The sequence below is a fragment of the Orycteropus afer genome, unplaced genomic scaffold (genome assembly GCF_000298275.1).
Source record: "Orycteropus afer afer isolate SDZICR_OR568_19922 unplaced genomic scaffold, OryAfe1.0 scaffold00149, whole genome shotgun sequence".
NCBI lineage: Eukaryota > Metazoa > Chordata > Mammalia > Tubulidentata > Orycteropodidae > Orycteropus > Orycteropus afer.
The window spans coordinates 3956487-3975713 of NW_006921736.1; the positions used below are offsets into that span (position 1 = coordinate 3956487).

The window sequence follows — 19227 nt, forward strand, 5'->3', positions numbered from 1 at the left end:
AGGTTGCTTTGAGAATTGTATGAGCAAATGCACGAACATACTTTTAGCACAACAGCAGCCTGGCACACCTTAAAGTAGAATTTAGCAAATATCTACTTATTTTTGTACTGAGGCACATTTTCCTACTCCAGGGTGGCACAAGGATGGGGTGGAGGGCAGGCAGAGTAGTAGAAAAGATACGGGGGAATCCAGAGGAGGGGATAAACACAGAGTAAGGAACAGAGAAGGTGCAGTGGTGGTTCAGTGATAGGACTCTTGCCTTCCATACAGGAGACCCGGCTTCAATTCATGCCCAGACACAACTATCTGTTAATGGAGGTTTGCGTGTTGCTTAATGCTGACCAAATGTCAGTGGCGCTTCCAGACCTTCTGTGGGTAGATTATGTAGTCCTATCCACAACGGATTATGGAGATGGTGCATGATTGGACAGCATTTCTTTCTGACAGCACCTAACAACAAAGGAACTTGGAAGATGGGGAATTCACCAAACTTTGGCCTGAAAGGTGAGGTCCATCATCTGGACTTCATTTATGTGCAAAAAGATTTTTGTCTCTGGAAATGGGTTGTAGCTCCATGCTTTCAAGATACCAGGGGCAACTACTGTCTTGCTTTATTAGCGAGTGTGGTTGAAGAACCCCTTTAATTCAATTCTGTGTTGGTGCTACTCAAAGGTGGTGTGCACACTCTGTTACTGGGTCTTGGGACAAGGTAAGTACAAAAATTGAGAGCCACCATTGAGAAACTTTAAGTGCCACTTGACAGATTATGTTTAAATTTCATTTTGTATGTTTTAAATAGTCTAGTAATTCACTTCTTATTTTACTTTACAAAACTATTAGCCCACGGTGGGCTAGAATTTCTTTTTTAAAGAGCACTGAGCTGACTATCACAGCTCTAGACAATAATCCAGACTCTTCTACTATACGAAACAAAGTCAATACTCTGATTCTGAAGTCTCTTAAAGACTGACATTTAGAGAAAGTCTTTAGTCTGAACTTTTGTTCTAAGAATAAGAGGAACCTATTAGTTTAAATAATAGCAACAAAGGTTCCTATTAATAGTTTAAAGACAGTTCTGTAAACTTTATTGCTTATGACATTCAAGCCTTTATGTGTACATGGAAGAATTCTGAAGAATTTTCTTAAATATAGAAAACAGATATATAAACATCAACGAAGATGAGACAGTTTTTAATCCACCTTGTAAAATACCCATTTTTTTGATGAGGTAGATCGATATGTATCAATGAGTGAGATCCAAAAAAGTTGGGAAAAAAAAGTTGTAAAACTGTATTTGTAATATAATGTGTGCTTTTTAAAATTTAATGACTATATTCATAGAAAAAATGTGGTATACAGTAAATTAAGAATTTGTTATATTAGAAGGTGTTAGACTTACAGATTTTGATTAAGATTCTATGTCATATTTGTTTTATGTTTGAATTTAAAAATTTTACCATGAGCATTTTTACACAAATAAGGTAATGCTCTACATTTGTCTGCCAACAGTGCCCTGTCCCATGAAGTACTTTTCATAAGCATGCTATACAATGAGCTTATGAAAAATACCCTGTGGAGGGAGGACACAGTGGCAAACAAACGTAGAACATGCATGTTATTTGTGCAAAAATATGGTATATGATGCTTTGTAATAAAAAAGAAAAAGTTAACACATTGACAAATTTACCTTTGTCACTTTTTGGTTTTTAATATTCAAACCAATAATATGGTTCAGAGAAACACAACAACCAAAACAGAAATAATGAGAATGTTTAAACATAGTGAAGAATGTAACCAATATCACTGAACAACTTATATAGAAATTGTTCAATGGAAACCTAAACTATGTGTAAACCTTCATCAAAAGCACAATCAATGTTATTTAAAAAAAAAACAAAAAAACATGGGGAGGGGAAGAATTATCCATCAGGACCACTGTGCTTCCATTTTCCTCTTCGGGAGTCAAACTCTATTTGCCCTTTAAAGTTACACTTGCAATTTTGAGCATGACATATCTTGAACAGGAATGTTATTGTCATGCCAGCTATATGCCATGAAGTATTAATACTAATGTCTTCATACATTTCATTTCCCATCTCCTTCTCCCTCCACTGTGCAGGATGAAAATGTGTCAGGTGAAATGTTTTCCAGAATTTTAAAGCCCTTTTGCTAGTCAGCAAAACTACGATGGATTATTTGTTACAAACAAACAACATTCCCAAGATTAGGAAGGCTAAAAATTCACATCGATCATCCTCAGTGAGGCAATAAACTACCATATTTCACCAATTCCAAGACAACTTTATTCTAACACACAGCATTATTTCATGTATCGCTAAGGAAGAAAAAAGCACTGCCAATTCAACTAGGACACACCATCAATCAAAAGACAGATCCCAATTTCAGAGACTGAACTAGGAAAAATATGCATCTTGGAATCAATAAAATATGGTAATACTATATATACTAAAAATCTGAAGTCTTGTCCAACATGATCACTGAAAACAGAGCACTTTAAGCTGCTTTGTATGAATTCTGAATATAGTGGAAGAATACATAAACATTCTCAGTAGCACACCTTTAGTTTATTGACCTATGTAAAAAAATAGGTCTTAAAAAGTCAGAACAGTAAAAGAATATGCAAAAGGGTATTTGTTTCTACAAGTCTATACTAATATGCAAAAAGGAATAAGTTATTATTATTTTTTTGCATGACTTTTTTCCCCGCAAAGTTCATTTCTGATGATACAAATGACTAAGGACCAGTTTAACAAATCATCTTTATGTATATATTACATGCTTTGGAATACAGATAGAAAATGTCCCAAAAAAGTTGTTCAGAAACATTTCTATTCACAATATGAACAAGAAACCTGTATAAAAAGGGGGCAGGGGAAGGAGCACCTTTTATGGAATTCTGAAGCAGATTAAAAATGACAAAAAAGAATCAATTTGTAATATGGAAATCATTTGTTTAAAAAAAAATCTTCCAGTAAACCATAGCTAATTAGTTCCTCCAAAGAATGTATGAGGTAGTTTTAGCCTCATAATTAAGTCTACTGCAGCTTGCAGTATTTATTTATTTTTTTTAATGACTAATCTTGTTTTTGTCATTTGGTGACTTAGAACTGTAGAACCCAGACAATAAGTTTACTTTTCTAATGGTCACCATTTTAAGGCACACAATTCATCAAAAATAATGTGGCTTTTGTTGTTTCTGGGTTCTTTCTGTATCACCTTAAAATACCTTTTCAAACTCATCATTATAAAAATTTTCCGCATGAAGTCTGCCATTTCAAATGACAGCCAAGTGGGAGAGTTACCAGCCTAAATAATAATAGTTCATTATGCAATCAGTGTGGAAAGAAAAAAGGAGCTCAACGGCATTGTACCTTAGAAAGTTCTCCAGGCAGGGTTTGTCAGTTATTCAGTGGACTACTTCATTTTCCCCAATCTGCTACTACAAAAGTTTCATCACAAGATGCTACAGCAATAAGTCTTGCCAGAACCCATTTTATGGTGCTTATGAAAAACATCACTCTTTATAATATCCTAAAAACATTTACACTCATTCGGAACTTCATGAAAATCCAGCCTCTCTCTTCAAGTAATTTTCCAATACTGTCTAAGTGTCCATGTCTGTGTAGAAATAGCATGTTGTTTGTCAGCTCACAAATTCACAAACTTTGTAACAATGAGCAGTGAGTAAGGAATTTCTGGTTTCCCTTCTCTCATTATTCTGAATTGTGCTCTGAAATTTCCCCTTTCCTTCTTTCCTACTGGAGACCCTGACTGCACTTTTCACAGTTTTGAGGTTTGCCTTCAACAACTTTTATTCTCTTAAAAAGTGCTTGCTATCGATAAAGGCTTCAAGCTGAGTCCTCTCTTGATAGTGGTTCCAGGTATGGTCAGACCTTCCTCTGTTAGGTTAATGTCACAAGTTTGAAAGCCAAGTCATCTTTAGGGGTTTCCTATTCATGTGGGACTCACTTCCAGGGCAATTTAAGTCTTCAACCTTTGATTGCAACAGCCTTCTGGGAAGATGAACACGTTTTGCAAGGCACACTAGTGTCAGAACGCACTGCTTGGTCAAGAGGTCCAACTGCAATTCAGACTAATGTTCCAGGCTTTGAATCTTCATGCCAAAAGAGCCTCTGCTCTCTGCTCTCCAGGCCGTCCGCCAGCCGGTTTCCATCTGCACTGTCCAGTTGACTGGTCTCTGTGTACGGTCTGTTAAAGGAAACCAGAAAAGTTACTCCTATTGTCATTTTTGTTCCCTGAGTCTACTACACTCAAAGATGTTAGTAGAAAGCACTGTTACATAAAATTATCCAAAACCTGGAAATAAGGCAAAAGATGATTGTGCATCCTTTCAATGCAATATTGGAGCATTGTCTGATGGATCCATGCAAGGATTATTTAATTCTCTAGGGAGATATACCTTTGTTTTACTACTGTTTACCATTGACTAGAATCCAGATTTTGTGAAGTTACATGTTAATTTGCAGAGTTTTGTGTAGAAAAAACTCAAATAACTTCTGTTTCATAGAAAAAGCTTAGTTTACAGTTTTATTGTCCTGTAGGATATTAACTAAATTTGTAGCTAATTTATTAATCTTATTCCAGCATTCTCTTCCACTGTGTCTAATTCAGTTTTGTGAATTCTCCTTGAACCACTGTTAACATTCTGCTGTTCCTGCTGTTGTTAGGTGCTGTCAAGTTGGCTCCAACTCATAGAGACCCTATGTAAAACAGATTGAAACACTGCCCAGCCCTGTGCCAGTCTCACAATCCTTGACATACCTGAGCCCATCACTGTAGCCACTGTGTCAACTGAGGCCTTCCCCATTTTTGTTGACCCTCCACTATACTAAGCATGATATCCTTCTCCAGGGAATGGTCCATTCTGACAACATGACCAAAGTAGGTCAGATGGAGTCTAGGCATTTTCGCTTCCAAGAACATTCTGGCTGCACTTTTCCAGGGCAGATTTGTTCTTTCTTCTGCCAGTCTGGTACCTTCAGCATTCTTCGCCAGCACCACAACTCAAAAGCATCAACTCTTCTTTGGTCTTCCTTGTTTACTGACCAGCTTTCACATGCATATGAGGCGACTGAAAATACCATGGCTTGAGTTAGGTGTACCTTAGTCTTCAAAGACACATTTTTGCTGTCTCGCACTTTAAAGGGGTCTTTTGCAGCAGATTTGCCTAGTGCAATATGCCATCTGATGTCTTGACTGCTGCTTCCATTGGTGTTGATTGTGGACCCAAGTAATACGGAATCTTTGACAACTTCCATCTTTTCTCCATTTATTGTGATGCTTCTTATTGGTCCAGTTGTGAGGATTTTTGTTTTAAGTTGCAGTGTAATCCATATTGCAGACTGTAGTCTTTAATCTTCATCAGTAAGTGCTTCAAGCCATCTTCACTTTCAGCAAGAAAAGTTGTGTCGCCTGCATATTGCAGGTTGTTAATGAGTCTTCCTTCAGTTCTGATGCCATGTTTTTCTTCATATAGTCTAGCTTCTTGGATTATTTGCTCAGCATACAAATTGAATAATTATGGTGAAAGGATACAACCCTGATAAATTCCCTTTCTTATTTTAAACCATGCAGTGTCCCCTTGTTCTGTTCAAACAATAGCCTCCTGGTCTATGTACAGGTTCCTCATAAGTAGAATTAAGTGTTCTGGAATTCCCATTCTTCTCAATGTTATCTACAATTTGTTATGATCCACACAATCGAATGCTTTTTCATAGTCAATAAAGCACAAGTAAACATCTTTTTGTTTTCAGCCAAGACCCATCTGACATCAGTAATGATATCCTTCATTCCACAACCTCTTCTGAGTCCAGCTTGAATTTCTGGCATTTCTCTGTCACTGTATTGTTGCAACTGTTTCTGAATTATCTTCAGCAAAATTTTACTTGTGTCTGATATTAATGATATTGTTAGATAATTTCCACATTCTGGCTGGATCACCTTTCTTCAAAATGAGTACAAATATGGATCTCATCCAGTCAGCTGGCCAGGTAGCTGTCTTCAACCTTCTTGGCTTAGATGAGTGAGTGCCTCCAGTGGGGCATCCACTTGTTGAAAAAGCTCAATGGATATTCCATCAATTCTTGGAGCCTTGTTCTTTGCCAACTCCTTAAGTCCAGCTTCGACTTCTTCCTTCAGTACCATTGGTTCTTGATCATATGCTACCTCCTGAAATGGATGAACATCAACCAGTTCTTTTTGGTACAGTGACTCTGTGTATTCCTTCCATCTTCTTTTGATGTTTCCTGCATCATTCAGTATTTTGCCCATAGAATCTTTCAATAATGTAACTCAAGGCTTGAATTTTTTCCTCAGTTCCTTCAGCTTGATAAATTTGAGCATATTCTTCCCTTTTGGTTTTCTAACTCCAGGTCTCTGCACATTTCATTATAGTAATTGGATTTGTCTGCTTGAGCTGCTCTTTGAAATCTTCTGTTCAGCTCTTTTATCATGTCATTTCTTCCATTTAGCTACTCTCCGCTCAAGGGCAAGTTTCAGAGTCTCTTTTGGCATCCATTTTGGTCTTTTCTTCCTTTCCTGTTTTTTTAATGACCTTTTGCTTTCTTCATAGATGATGTTCTTGATGTCATCCCACAATTCCTCTGGTTTTCAGTTATTGTTGTTCAATGCATCAGATCTATTCTTTAGATGGTCTCTGAATCCAGGATGGATATAACCAAGGTCCTATTTTGGCTCTTGTGGACTTCTCTTAATTGTCTTCAGTTTCAACTTGAACTTGCATATGAGCAGTTAATGGTCTGTTCCACAGTCAGCTCCTGGCCTTGTTTTGTCTGAAGATATTGAGTTTCTTCATCACTCTTGCCACAGATGTAGTCGATCTGATTCCTGTGTATTCCATCTAGTGAAGTCCATGTATATGGATGCCATTTATGTTGTTAAAAACAGGTATTTGCAATGAATAAATGATTGGTCTTACAAAATTCTATCATGCAATATCCAGTGTTATTTCTGTCACCAAGGCCATATCTCCCAACTATTGGTGATTCTTCTTTGTTTCTAACTTGTGCATTCCAATCACCAGTAATAATCAACACATCTTGACTGCATGTTTGGTCCATTTCAGACTGCAGAAGTTGGTAAAAATCTTCAATTTTCTTGTCTTTGGCTTTGGTGGCTGGTGTGTAAATTTGAGTAGTACTCTGGTAGCATAGTGGCTAAAGCACTTGACTGCTAACCAGAAGGCTGGCGGTTCAAACCCACCAGCCACTCCTCGGAAGGAAGGTTGGGCAATCCTACTTCCGTAGTGATACTGCCTCGGAAACCCAAGGAGGGGTCGCTATGAGTCGGGGCCGACTTGACGGCACATAACAACAACAACAACAACTATTAACTGTCATCCTAGTAGGCACTGTACTTCAGGATAGATCTTGAAGCAATCTTTGTGATGATGAATAACACGCCATTGCTCTTCAATTTGTCATTGTAGTATTTATTATTGATAGTAGATCGTATGGTTGTCTGATTCAAAATGGCCCAAACCAGTCCATTTTAGCTCACTAATGCCTAGGATATCGAACTTTATGTGTTCCATTTCATTTTTGACAACTTTCAATTTTCCTAGATTCATACTTCGTACATTCCATGTTCCGATTATTAACGGATGTCTGCAGCTGTTTCTTCCCATTTTGAGTCACACCACATTAGCAAATGGAGGTCCAGAAAGCTGTATTCCATCCTCATCATTAAGGGCGAACCTACTCTGGAGGCAGCTCTTCCAGTGGTTATTGAGTGGTTTCTGACCTGAGGGGCTCATCTTCTGGCACTATCTCAGACAATGTTTCAGGGCTACTCATAAAGTTTTCCAGTAATATATCAGACAGTGTTTCACAGCTATTCATAAGGTTTTCCCTGGCCAATTCTTTGAGAAATGGAGGGCCCCCTCCTCCCTCCGAGTCTGTCTTAGTCTGCAATCTCTGCTGAAACCTGCCCACCATGGTACCTTGTTGGTATTTGAAATACCGGTGGCATAGCCTCCAGCCTCACAGCAATACACAAGACACCACAGTATGACAAACTGACACACGAGTTATCATTCTGCTAGTTCCCCCATTAATTGGTTAAATAAATCTTTGACCCAAGACTATTTCCTATTTTTGTAAGTCATATTTTTAACTTTTTAAAAAGACTACTCTGATGGTACATTTTAAGTATTCTTCAAATTAAGGAATATATTAGATATTTACCTCAGAGACAAAAGAATATTTTTAGAGGAGGGGTCAGGGGCACCTTGGGGTATATTTTACATTTAGGGTGTATAAGTCATGTGTACACTGGGAATGACTGAGCAAACAGCATCACATTTAGAAACAATAGGCATTATTTGGGTGGTACATCCAATGAGAGCATCTTATTATAGAAACCATTCCAATAGGCAAAACTTATAATAGATTAAAACAGGTTAGATTGTTAGTAGATTTTCCAAAAATTTAGAATTTCTGTATCTTTTAGTAAAGATGATAAAAAGCCTTTTGAAGAAGAGCAGGAATAAATACTTTGCAAATCCAGGTATTTAGTATTTTCGTCTAAAATAAAAACAAAGTCAGCTTTCATAACTTCACACATCAGCCAAAGCAAGCAAAACTCCTGCTATGCAAGAAGCAACACACATATGTGAATGACTGTACTTACTACAGCTGGCTACACTTAGTAAAAGAGAATGGAAAACTGATCTCATCTCTGGAGACACAACCATTCTCCGGGACAGTATCCCTTGGTTTTGCCTAGTAGTAGGTAGAGTTAGATAAAGAACAGGAAGGGAAGTGGAAAACAGGAAGTGAAAGAAAAAGTTACTTTAAAACATTGTTTGCAGCAGTTGACTCAGGAATTTGACGGTAGTGTATACTAGGTAGCATTATGAGACTTCAACATTTTTAGTTTTGGGATGTGTATGCCCCCGACAGTTATGCAAAATCACGTTAGGGAAAGAATTTTTATTGGTAAATATATGTAGCTTTCTGTAATATTTAAGTATCTGGATACTCTGGGGAAAAAGATCTTCAAATAACAGGTACTTCATTCATTCAAAAAATAAATGATACGTTACTAAGCATTTCAAACCCACAGGCAGTTCTAAGGTTTTTCAACTTTGTTTTTGAAATCCAATTTCTCTCTTACTTTAAAAATCATGTTTTATAAAAATTTATTTATGCTATTATAGAGAAAATTCTTAAACTTTATAAATGGTTGTTATCACACTTACCATGTTAATAGGTCAAGTTAAATCGATCAGACTATATAATAATAATAATAAAGAAAACTTAAGCAACAAATGGAAATAAGCACTCCTGTAACCCAGTGGTTAGGATGGTAAACAGGAAAGCTCTGGAAAGCAAGAGCTTAAAAAAATATACTTCTCAATTTAATCCATTAATTGTACTACTGAAATTCAGACAAGTAGTTTGCACAAAAATGTTAATAAAAACAAAAGAAGAAAAAAAAAGCCTGAAGAACACACAGATGTTCAAAAAAGGGGGAACAGTTAAGTCGGAATCTACCCAATAGCAGTGGGTTTGGTTAAATAAACAGTGTATTTATTGAGTGGAACATCATATTGGTCATATAACATAGCGATCAGAGTTTGTCAAGAACATGGGAACATGTTTATGGTATAATGTTGAATAAAAAAACTTTGGTTACAGAATTTCATATACAATGTAAAAAGGTGTAAAATTATATATGCAGTTATCATTATGCCCATGTTAAAAATGGAAACTGAAAAATGGAGGGAAAGTGCCAAAATGTTAATAGCTGCTGTCTCTGGATAATGAAATTATGGGTAAATTATTTCCTACTTATTAATCCCTGTATTTTCCACAATGAGCTCATATTAGGCATATAGACACATATAGACAATAGAGATCTTTAAATAACTTCTAATTTCCTGTACATTATGCTCTCTGACATCAGCCTCTGCTATCAAGCCATCGTGGATTGGCAGAAATAAATGGATACGCTTGGTAAAACAGATTTTCTCTAAAAATGTTTAGCACTTCCTGAGTTCAGTGAAACTGATGTTAAAAGATACTAGAATTGTTGTATGCACTGAATGTTTTTTATCATTACTAACTAAACAAAAAGAAAAGTCAAAATTATGCAAATGTGAAAATTATGTGCAAAAGTATTATACAAAATGATTTGAACTAAACTGAAAATGTTCTGCACTGACTTGGGGCCAAAGGCACTTTGGTGTTTACTCCTACTCATTTTCAAGCATTATTTACAGAAGCCCAAGCTTCTGAGGTATATTTTCATTAAAATTCTATTTTTAGACACCTTTTGTTGAGTTGAGACAATTGGCCTAATATTTCAAGCCAAGAAAAACTCCTGCTAAATGTGGAAGCTTTTGGGGTTGAAAATCTCCAATTTGCTTATAAAACCAAGTGCTTTAAAAAGCTAACCTCTCCAATTCACCAGTAAAGACATCTTTCGACATTACAGTCTGTATGAGTCTCCTATGCCTGAAGCAGTCTGATTTAAAGAAAGCAAAATGAAATTATCTGAAAAAAAACAGAAAATATTCTACTTCTTGGCACCATGAGTGTGGATTATATATTGTGAGAAAATTATGGGGAGGAATGACATCTTCAAACTTAACTCCAGTGCATAAAGAGAACTGAGAAACAAGTAATTTGAGTTTGCCAAAAACAATAAAAAATTTGTAAATCACATTTTAACAAATTGTTCTTGTATATTTCCTCTAAATGTTTACCAAAGAAAAAACTACTTTTCCAGATGGATAGAACAGCTGGGTGCGTCTGTTGCTTCTTCAAGAACACAGGCTGGTTTAAAGAACACAGGCTCATATACAAAAAGATAGCAAATGTTTGATATCAAGCCCACCAACTGTCTACTAGGAATCTTGGTATGAACAGCCTTTTCTGGAGTAGAGATAGTTTGTATTCACCTCTAGCCAAACAATTTTTTTCCTGCCAGGTTCCAAGAGAGACTAAAATAGACATATCAATAATACAGCTTCAAGTATTACAATAAATTTAAAAAAACCCCAAAACCTTCAGACTCAGATATTAATATGTAACTCTAAGAACAGTGTCAATTTTAAACTAGATCAGGAGTCAGCAAACTTTTTCTTAAAGGGCCAGACAGTAAGTATTTTATGGCTTTGCAGGCCATATGGTCTCTGTCACTACTCAGCTCTGCCCTTGTAAATGCAAAAGCAGCCATAAATAATATATAAATGAATGAGCATGGCTGTGTTCCAACAGTACTTTATTTACAAAAGCAGGTGATAGCTGGATCTAGCCTGTAATTTGCCAAACCCTGACCTGGATTACTTAGTGCTCACAAGGTAAAATCAGAGCCCTGAATTCTTTTGAACAGGGGCCAGGCTGCTAGAATTCTAGAGCATTGCTTCCTCACCTGCTTGGAGAGGGCAAAAGATTGTACATATTGCCGTAGCAGCTGGTGTAAGGAGAATGTGCTGGAGTCTCATAGTCAGACAGCCCAACAGTTATCTGGGTTCTCCAGTTCCCAGAAGCATTTGTAGAAGACACTAGAGATGAAAAGGGAGAGAAAATTATTAGAAATATTCAAAGTGGAAAAAAAAATTAGGTCATTTAGATGTATATTATTATCCATGATATCAATACTATATAGACTAGCAATTAAAAGCCAGGGATTTGAATCAACTGGGCTCCTATTCCAATTTGGTCACTTAACGGCCGTGTGACCATCCGTAAACAGCTTATCCACTTTAAGCTGCAGTTTCTTCATCTGTAAAGTGGGGAAAAAAACATAAATATATCCTGTTTAGGGCTGATATTAAACAACCTGTGATATGGAGATGACACAACCTTGCTTGCTGAAACCAAAAAGGTCTTGAAGCACTTACTGATGAAGATCAAAGACTCCAATCTTCAATATGGATTACGCCTCAACAAAGAAAATAAAAATTCTCACAACTGGACCAATAAGCAAAATCATAATAAAAGGAGGAAAGAGTGAAGTTCTCAAAGATTTCATATTACTTAGAACCATAATCAATGCTCATGGGAGCAGCAGTCAAGAAATAAAATGACACATTGCATCGGGCAAATCTGTTGCAAAAGATTTCTTTAAAGTGCTAAAAAGCAAAGATGTCACTTTGAAGGCTAAGGTGTGCCTGACCCAAACCATAGTATTTTCAATAGCCTCAGATGCATGTGAAAACTGGACAACGAATAAGGAAGACTACAGACTCTGGTAACTTAGTGCCTAAGGCACTTGACTGCTAACCAGAAGGCTGGTGGTTCAAACCCACCAGCCACTCCTCGGAAGGAAGGTTGGGCAATCTACTTCCGTAGTGATACTGCCTCGGAAACCCAAGGAGGGGTCACTATGAGTCGGGTCCGACTCGACGGCACATAACAACAACAACAGACAAATTGATGCATTTGAATTGTGGTGTTGGCAAAGAATATTGAATGTACCATGGGCTGCTAGAAGATGGCATAAGTCTCTCTCGGAAGAAGTATAGCCTGAATGCTCCTTAGAAGGGAGGATGGTGAGACTTTTGTCTCTTGTACTTTGGTCATATTGTCAGGAGGGACCAGTCCCAGGAGAAGGATATCATGCTTGGTAAAGCAGAGTCAATGAAAAAGAAGAAGACCCTCAATGAGATGGATAGACACGGAGGCTACAACAACGGGCTTAAGCATAGCAATAATTGGGAGGATAGTGTAGCGCTGGGCAGTGTCTCATTCTGTTGTACAAAGGGTTGCTGTCAGGACCAACTTGACAGCACTTAACAGCAACAGGGCTGATATAAAAAGCCCTCGTGGTGCAATGGTTAAGCACTTGGCTGCTAACTGAAAGGTTGGTAGTTTGAACCCACGAGGGGTTCCTTAGGAGAAAAGGCCTGGTGATCTGGTCCCATAAACATGACAACCTAGGAAACCTTATGGTGCAGTTCTACTCTTTCCTGTAAGGTCACCAGGAGTTGGAATTGACTTGATGGCAAACAACAACAACAACAATAGGGCTGACACCAGGATTAAATAAGGTAATGGACAAAAATCTTTAGCACTGTGCCTGGTACAGAGTAAGTACTCAATAAATGGTAACTATTAAAATAACTCAAGAGACAAACCAATGTGGAATGTATCTCAATATAATTGTTATTAAAAAAAAAAAAAAAAAAAAAAAACAAAAAAAAAAAAAAAACACCTTCATATATTGAGAAAACCTTCCCACTAAGGCTATAGTAGCTGGACATACGAGCTGTCAGTCATAAAGATATGGCAATGTGTTTTGAATTTATCAGGAATCTTTGGAAGAAAATCATTCCATCATGTGACTTATTGATACTTGAGTGCTCCTCAGCCAAAATCTGCAGTGGCTACTAATAGGATCAAGATAATTTTTGCCTTAAAAAAAAAAAAAAAGGCGTGTGGGGTAGAATGTAGGTAGAGTGGAAACTAGTATGAGAAGGATTAGGGAAGATTTTGTACTGTAGTTAGAGGGACTGAACTGGAATAAGACAAGGGTATAATTTTAGGGCAAAGCCTAATGAACGCCTCCTTACTGGGTGCCTGCTGTCCTCTCCATAAAACCAGTTCTGCTCCATGCCTAGCATGCATAGGTGACCACAATGCCATAGTCACGCAAGACTCAAAAAACCAGCACTGCTCATGGTTCCTTCCTGCTCTTCTCTATTTTCTGCTCCCAGCTACCAACCTGTTCCCCTTCTCTTACCCACAAAGCACCTGGGACCAGAGCGGGGCAAACACATTTCAGAACTCTTCCACGGTCCTGGATGCCAAGAAATTCTGATTGACAGATGTAATAGTCTCACTTTGAGCTTGTAAGAACTTTTCCTCAGTCTAAGTCAAAGGCTGTGGGGCTTGGTGATTAAGATGTGAGATAGCACTGGGAAGAATTCTACTACCCCACCCCTTATTAGCAGTGGGGCGTGGCCAGGACCACTTAAATGCTCTAAGTGGGAGTAGTGGTGGCTGTAAAATTTGTTTTTGTGAGTTACTTTTGAGTCAGCCTATGACTCATGGCAATCCTGTGCACAACAGGACTGAACCACTGTGATCCACAGGGTTTCCAGTGGCTGAGTTTTGGAAGTAGATCACCAGGCCTTTCCTCCTAATCTATCTTAGTCTGGAAGCTCTGCTGAAACCTGTCCATCATCACAGCAATATGCAAGCCTCCACTGATAGACATGAGGTGCGCTAGTCAGAAATTAAACCTGGTTCTACCACATGGAAGGAAAGAACTCAACCACTGAACCACGGCTGAGTCTCTGGCTGCAGAATTAGGATAATAATAAACATAACAACAGCATCCACCTTACAGAACTGTTGCCAAAACAGAGTGTGATAAAACATATAAAGTGTTGAGTGCACTGTGTGGCACACAGTAAGCTGCCAATAAATGGTTGCTGCCATTACTATTAAAAGTGAGTCACCAAGAAAGATGAAAGGGACCACAAAATCCCTGACTCATTTGGCAAATGATTGAAAACTTATCTCCCCATAAGAATGATACCTGTCTGTTGTAATGTATTTCTGGACCTACAAAAATGTGGACAGAAAGGAAGAAAATTCCAAAATAAAATTCTGGTGGCACTGATTTTATCCCTATCTCCCTACTCCCTTAAAAAGTCATGCTTTTTAGTTTGTGGGACCAAATCCTGCCAGTATCAGCAAGGCTCATACATACCAGATGAACCAGGAGGTTAATTCTCACCTTTGCCCCAGATACTAAGTCAATTGCCAGGAATGCTGAGCTTCCTGGGTTACACCTGCTTTTCCCTGGGTTAGTGTTGAAAGAAGCGTTACCCTAGCCATGTGCCCTGATGACTACTGACATGAATGAATCCCAGCCTTCTTTGTTTGGTTCTTGCCTTGTGCCATTCTGGCCAGGTTTGACTTCTGAAAGTTTCTCATGCAACGCCCTGAAGTTTAGAGGGAGGAAAGGTGTTCTCTAGGTCCGAGACATAAAGAATGAGAAATAACTACAGGAGCCTATTAGATGTTGTAATAGATGGGAAAGCGGAAGTTCAAAGTCCTGCACAAATAGAAGAGCACTTGAACCCAAACCGAAATCTCCATGGAAATGCCTCTTGTCAACAAACTTATGAAACTTTTAAAGGTACAGTTTTTACTGATGATTATACTAGGATTCTGGAATACCTGTATTGAGTCTTACTAAGGTACTATGCTTAAGAGAGGGGCCAAGATTCATTACCCTCAGGTTTTTATCCATTCATTTCTTAAAACCAATTGCTGTTGATGCTGACTCACGGTGGCTCTGTGTATGTCAGAGTAGAAATGTGCTCCACAGGGTTTTCTAAAGGTTTCAGCCCTTTCTTTTGAGGCACCTCTTGGTGTTCTTGAAACTCCAGCCTTTCAATTAGCAGCCAAGCATGTTAATGGTTTGCAGTACCAGGGACTTCATTCATTTCTTAGAGGTTTAAAATCACTTAATTTTCATATATCCCTCTGGCTTCCAACTATACTGTGTGTTCACTGAGGATGGGAACTGGTTCAACACTTGCTCCTCAGCATCATGGAAGTGTCTGCTTGTTTGCTGAACAAATTAACAGCCAGGCAGACCTCCTCCATTCCCATTTTTCTAATTACTCAGCACAGCTGGGATACGCAAGAAGTCTTCCACAAATGTTCATGGAGTTAGAGGCCAAAGTCAATGCATAAAGGCAACATCTCTTCTAATTAAAGTTAAAAAAATTCCTTAAATCAACCATAAAACCAAAAAACCAAAGTCACTGCTGTTGAGTCGAAGCCGACTCACAGTAACCCCTCCTTGGGTTTCCAAGGCAGTATCACTATGCAAGTAGTTTGCCCAACCTTCCTTCCAAGGAGTGGCTAGTGGGTTTGAACCACTAGCCTTCTGGTCAGCAATCAATGCCTTAGGCACTATGCCACCAGAGCTCCCTAAATCAACCATAGAGGAAACTATATGGGATTACTGAACTAAGACATGCAAAGTACTTAGTGCCAGGAACAGTGCTTAATCAACACCAGCTCCTATTAGAATTAATACAAGCCTTACGCTGGTACTTGAGCATTCAAAACAGACTACCTTTAGATGATCAAATTCCTGGTGGTAATTAGGGATGGATATATCATTCTGAAGTTTTCTGCTTGCCTGGAAGGTTTACTCTATTCCTTTAAAACATCAAATCTCAGGGACCTGAATACATTCAAGAGATGTGGCTGTCAACTTAAGGCCAGGAAAAGATAAACTGTATGAAGGCCCCCAAAGAATGGCAAATGGAGGAGGCATTCAATAAACGTTTGTTGGATTTGAATCTAAAACTTGATTCATCGGACTCCTGTATACTGTGTTCTTTGGGAAGCTGGAGAGATGAACTCAGTTTTCAAGGTGATGATTCTTATTGTTACTTCACTGAATTGCTACAACCCCCATGACTTGGGCACTGGTTTTGTGATCCTTGAACAGACTGGTCTGAGGTGGATGGGGATAAGAGGTAAATTAAATGCAGGTGTCATGTGCCTTCAGAATACCTGGGTGGTACAAATGATTAATGAACACAGCTGCTAACTGAAAGGTTGGAAGTTTGAGTATACTCATAGGTACCTGGAAAGATAGGGCTGGAAATCTTATTTCCAAAAACCCAGCCACTGAAAACCCTATAGTGCATAGTTCTACTCTAACACACATGGGGTTGCCACAAGTTGAAGTGCATGTGACACCAACTGGTTTGGGTTTTTGTTATCATGTACCTCCGCCATATTCTTACCTGAAGAGTAGGATGATGCCCGACTGCTTGGTGAACAAGGTACTTGTAGCCCAGCAAACCCCAGGCATCTCTGTGATCCCCTGTCTGAGTCAAAGCTAGTCTGCGGGCTGTGGCCCTGATCCTTTTGCCCAGAAGCCCGCTGGTACCAGCCACGCAGGTGCTCTGCGACTAAGGCCTTGTGGATATTTTTGGTGATGTGCTCTGATTTAGCAGCCGCCTTCCTTGGCAGCCGGAGAGTTGCATATGGGTTATGGGGCACCCGGTCCATCTTGTCTTCGTGAAAGGATCTACTGTAGTCCCTTTGGTGGTCATATCCATAGTGGGCTGAGGACCGGTAGGAAGGATTGACACTGTACTGTCCTTCAGTGTCATTTTCATAGACATAGCCACCACTGTAATAGAGATCACACTCTGCATATGGTGTATATCCTGCAATATAGTAACTGGAAGAGGGTTGTTCCTGACTCTTCGCGTAGACGCCATTCCTCAGGCTATCCTTCTGTGCTAGGTTGGGCATGCTTCCGGAATTGGAAGTAGAAACATTCTGCTTCTTTGACCTCCTCCGACCCCTGGACCGAGTGTCCAGAGTCTGAGTAGTGTAATACGGGCCAGCAACTGGCGTCACGCAGTAATATTCCGTGCTCGACTGACTGGTGTAGGAAGACCCATCATCGAGGATTTCAGTGCTGCTGCTTCTTTGGGATTTGGAGAGGGAGAAAAATGGCTTTTCGCTGTCCATCTCAGAGAGCAGGTGGGACTGGGACTCAAGGCTTCCACTACGATGGCGGCAGTGCTGAGATGAAGATTCAGGTCTAAAAAGGGGAGGAAGGGAAACGTATAAACCAAAAAGGCACCAAAGAGGACTGATATAAGGAGAAGGAACACTATACTAAATGTCTTAATGGCTTGTGAATTGCAACACAGTTTTTAAAATTTCCAAAGCTAAACTGCACAACAGAATCAATTTGCACATTTGAATTCAATGTTGTTGTTAGCTGCCGTCAAGGTGATTCTGACTCATGGTGACGCTACGTGTGCAGAGTAGACTGCTCCACAGGGTTTCCAAGGCAGAAGAAGATTACCAGGCCTGTGTTCCAAGGAACCTCTAGGTGGGTTTAAACTGCCAGCCTTTTGGCTAGCAGTCAACTGTTTTAACAGTTTGGACCACCCAGGGACTCCTAAGTTCCATATAATCAAAATGAGAGAAGAACCAGGTTCTGTCAACTGTGCAGTTCAAATCCTTTCTTGAGAGTAGAGGAGATAAACTGATAATGCACAATCTACATCAAAGCCTGAGCAAAACCCACATAGCTCTGGAGGGTTTTCTCTTCCAACAGTAAGTACACTGGTATTGATTAGAATAGGGTGGAGGCAGCATTGCACAGTGGAAGAGGCCTGGGCTCCTAAGTCAGTGATATCTATGTTGAGTCATGGCCCACTGTCCAGCTATCTGAGCTTGACCAAGACATGTATCTGTGAGTCTCACTCCCACCTTTGTAAAATGAGGAAGATAATAGTATCTAATATCTACCTCACAATAATTTTCTTGTGGGAACTAAGTAATACAGTGCATTATTCACTAGATACTTCAAAATGTGCTATTATCATTGTCCTCCTCAACACCATCGAATAACAAATTTTACCTTTTCCTAAGATGAGAACAGTAGTGTCTTGGTAGGGAAATTAAATACAATAACCCAACATATACTCAAAGAAATTGACTACATTTTCTTTGCCAACGTATTTGAAACTGAATTAGCAGAAAATGTAGATCTGTAAAATAGGGTCTAAGTACAGAAAAGTCACGTAACGTGATTAAAAAAACACAACAAAGTAAAACAACACCTCAAACCAAAAATCAACAAAGCCAAGACAACTGGAATGAAGCACTCTTACTCCAAGTGGCTGCTACTGTAGGCATTGCGAGTAAGAACTGGTGTGGTGGGCATGCTTCGTCCTCCCTGTGGCCGCCTCTCTAGAGTTTTGTAAGGGCTGCTGTGTGTTGACAGCATTTCTCTGTGAAGATGAAGAAAGAATTCAGGAAACAATGGACTTCCCAACATCTTTGGCAAACTCATCATAAACTGATATGAAACTTACTAGAAACTGAAGGAAAGGGAGTATAAAGAGAAAAAACGGGAAGGATCTCCTTATGGTTTAGTATCTGAGTAGGTCCTAGATGAGTTTTAGGAGAAGTACATGTCGTCTGACTCTCTGAGTCATAAATATGAAGGGAAGAAAAGACTTTTTGAAAAAGAATGTATTCTTTTGACTGAATATAGTAGACTGTAAACAACTGGAGCAGGAATCAGCAAGCTTTTTCTATCAGGGGCCAGATGGTCCATATTTTCCAGCCTTGGGGGCTAAGAGGTCTCTGTTCTAACTACACAACTCTGCCGATGAAGAGCAAAAGCAGCTATAGACAATATATAAAT

General features: G+C 38.9%; 1 protein-coding gene across 1 annotated transcript in view; it reads right to left on the reverse strand.

Annotated features, from left to right (window-relative positions):
- Positions 1 to 4109: 4109 nt before the first annotated feature.
- FRMD4B (FERM domain containing 4B) overlaps positions 4110 to 19227 on the reverse strand; it is a 294915-nt gene continuing 279797 nt past the window's right edge. Inside the window, 4 exon segments of the mRNA XM_007946064.2 lie at positions 4110 to 4230; positions 11440 to 11572; positions 16793 to 17604; positions 18689 to 18808. Of these exon segments, the coding sequence (XP_007944255.2) occupies positions 4110 to 4230; positions 11440 to 11572; positions 16793 to 17604; positions 18689 to 18808 (1186 nt within the window).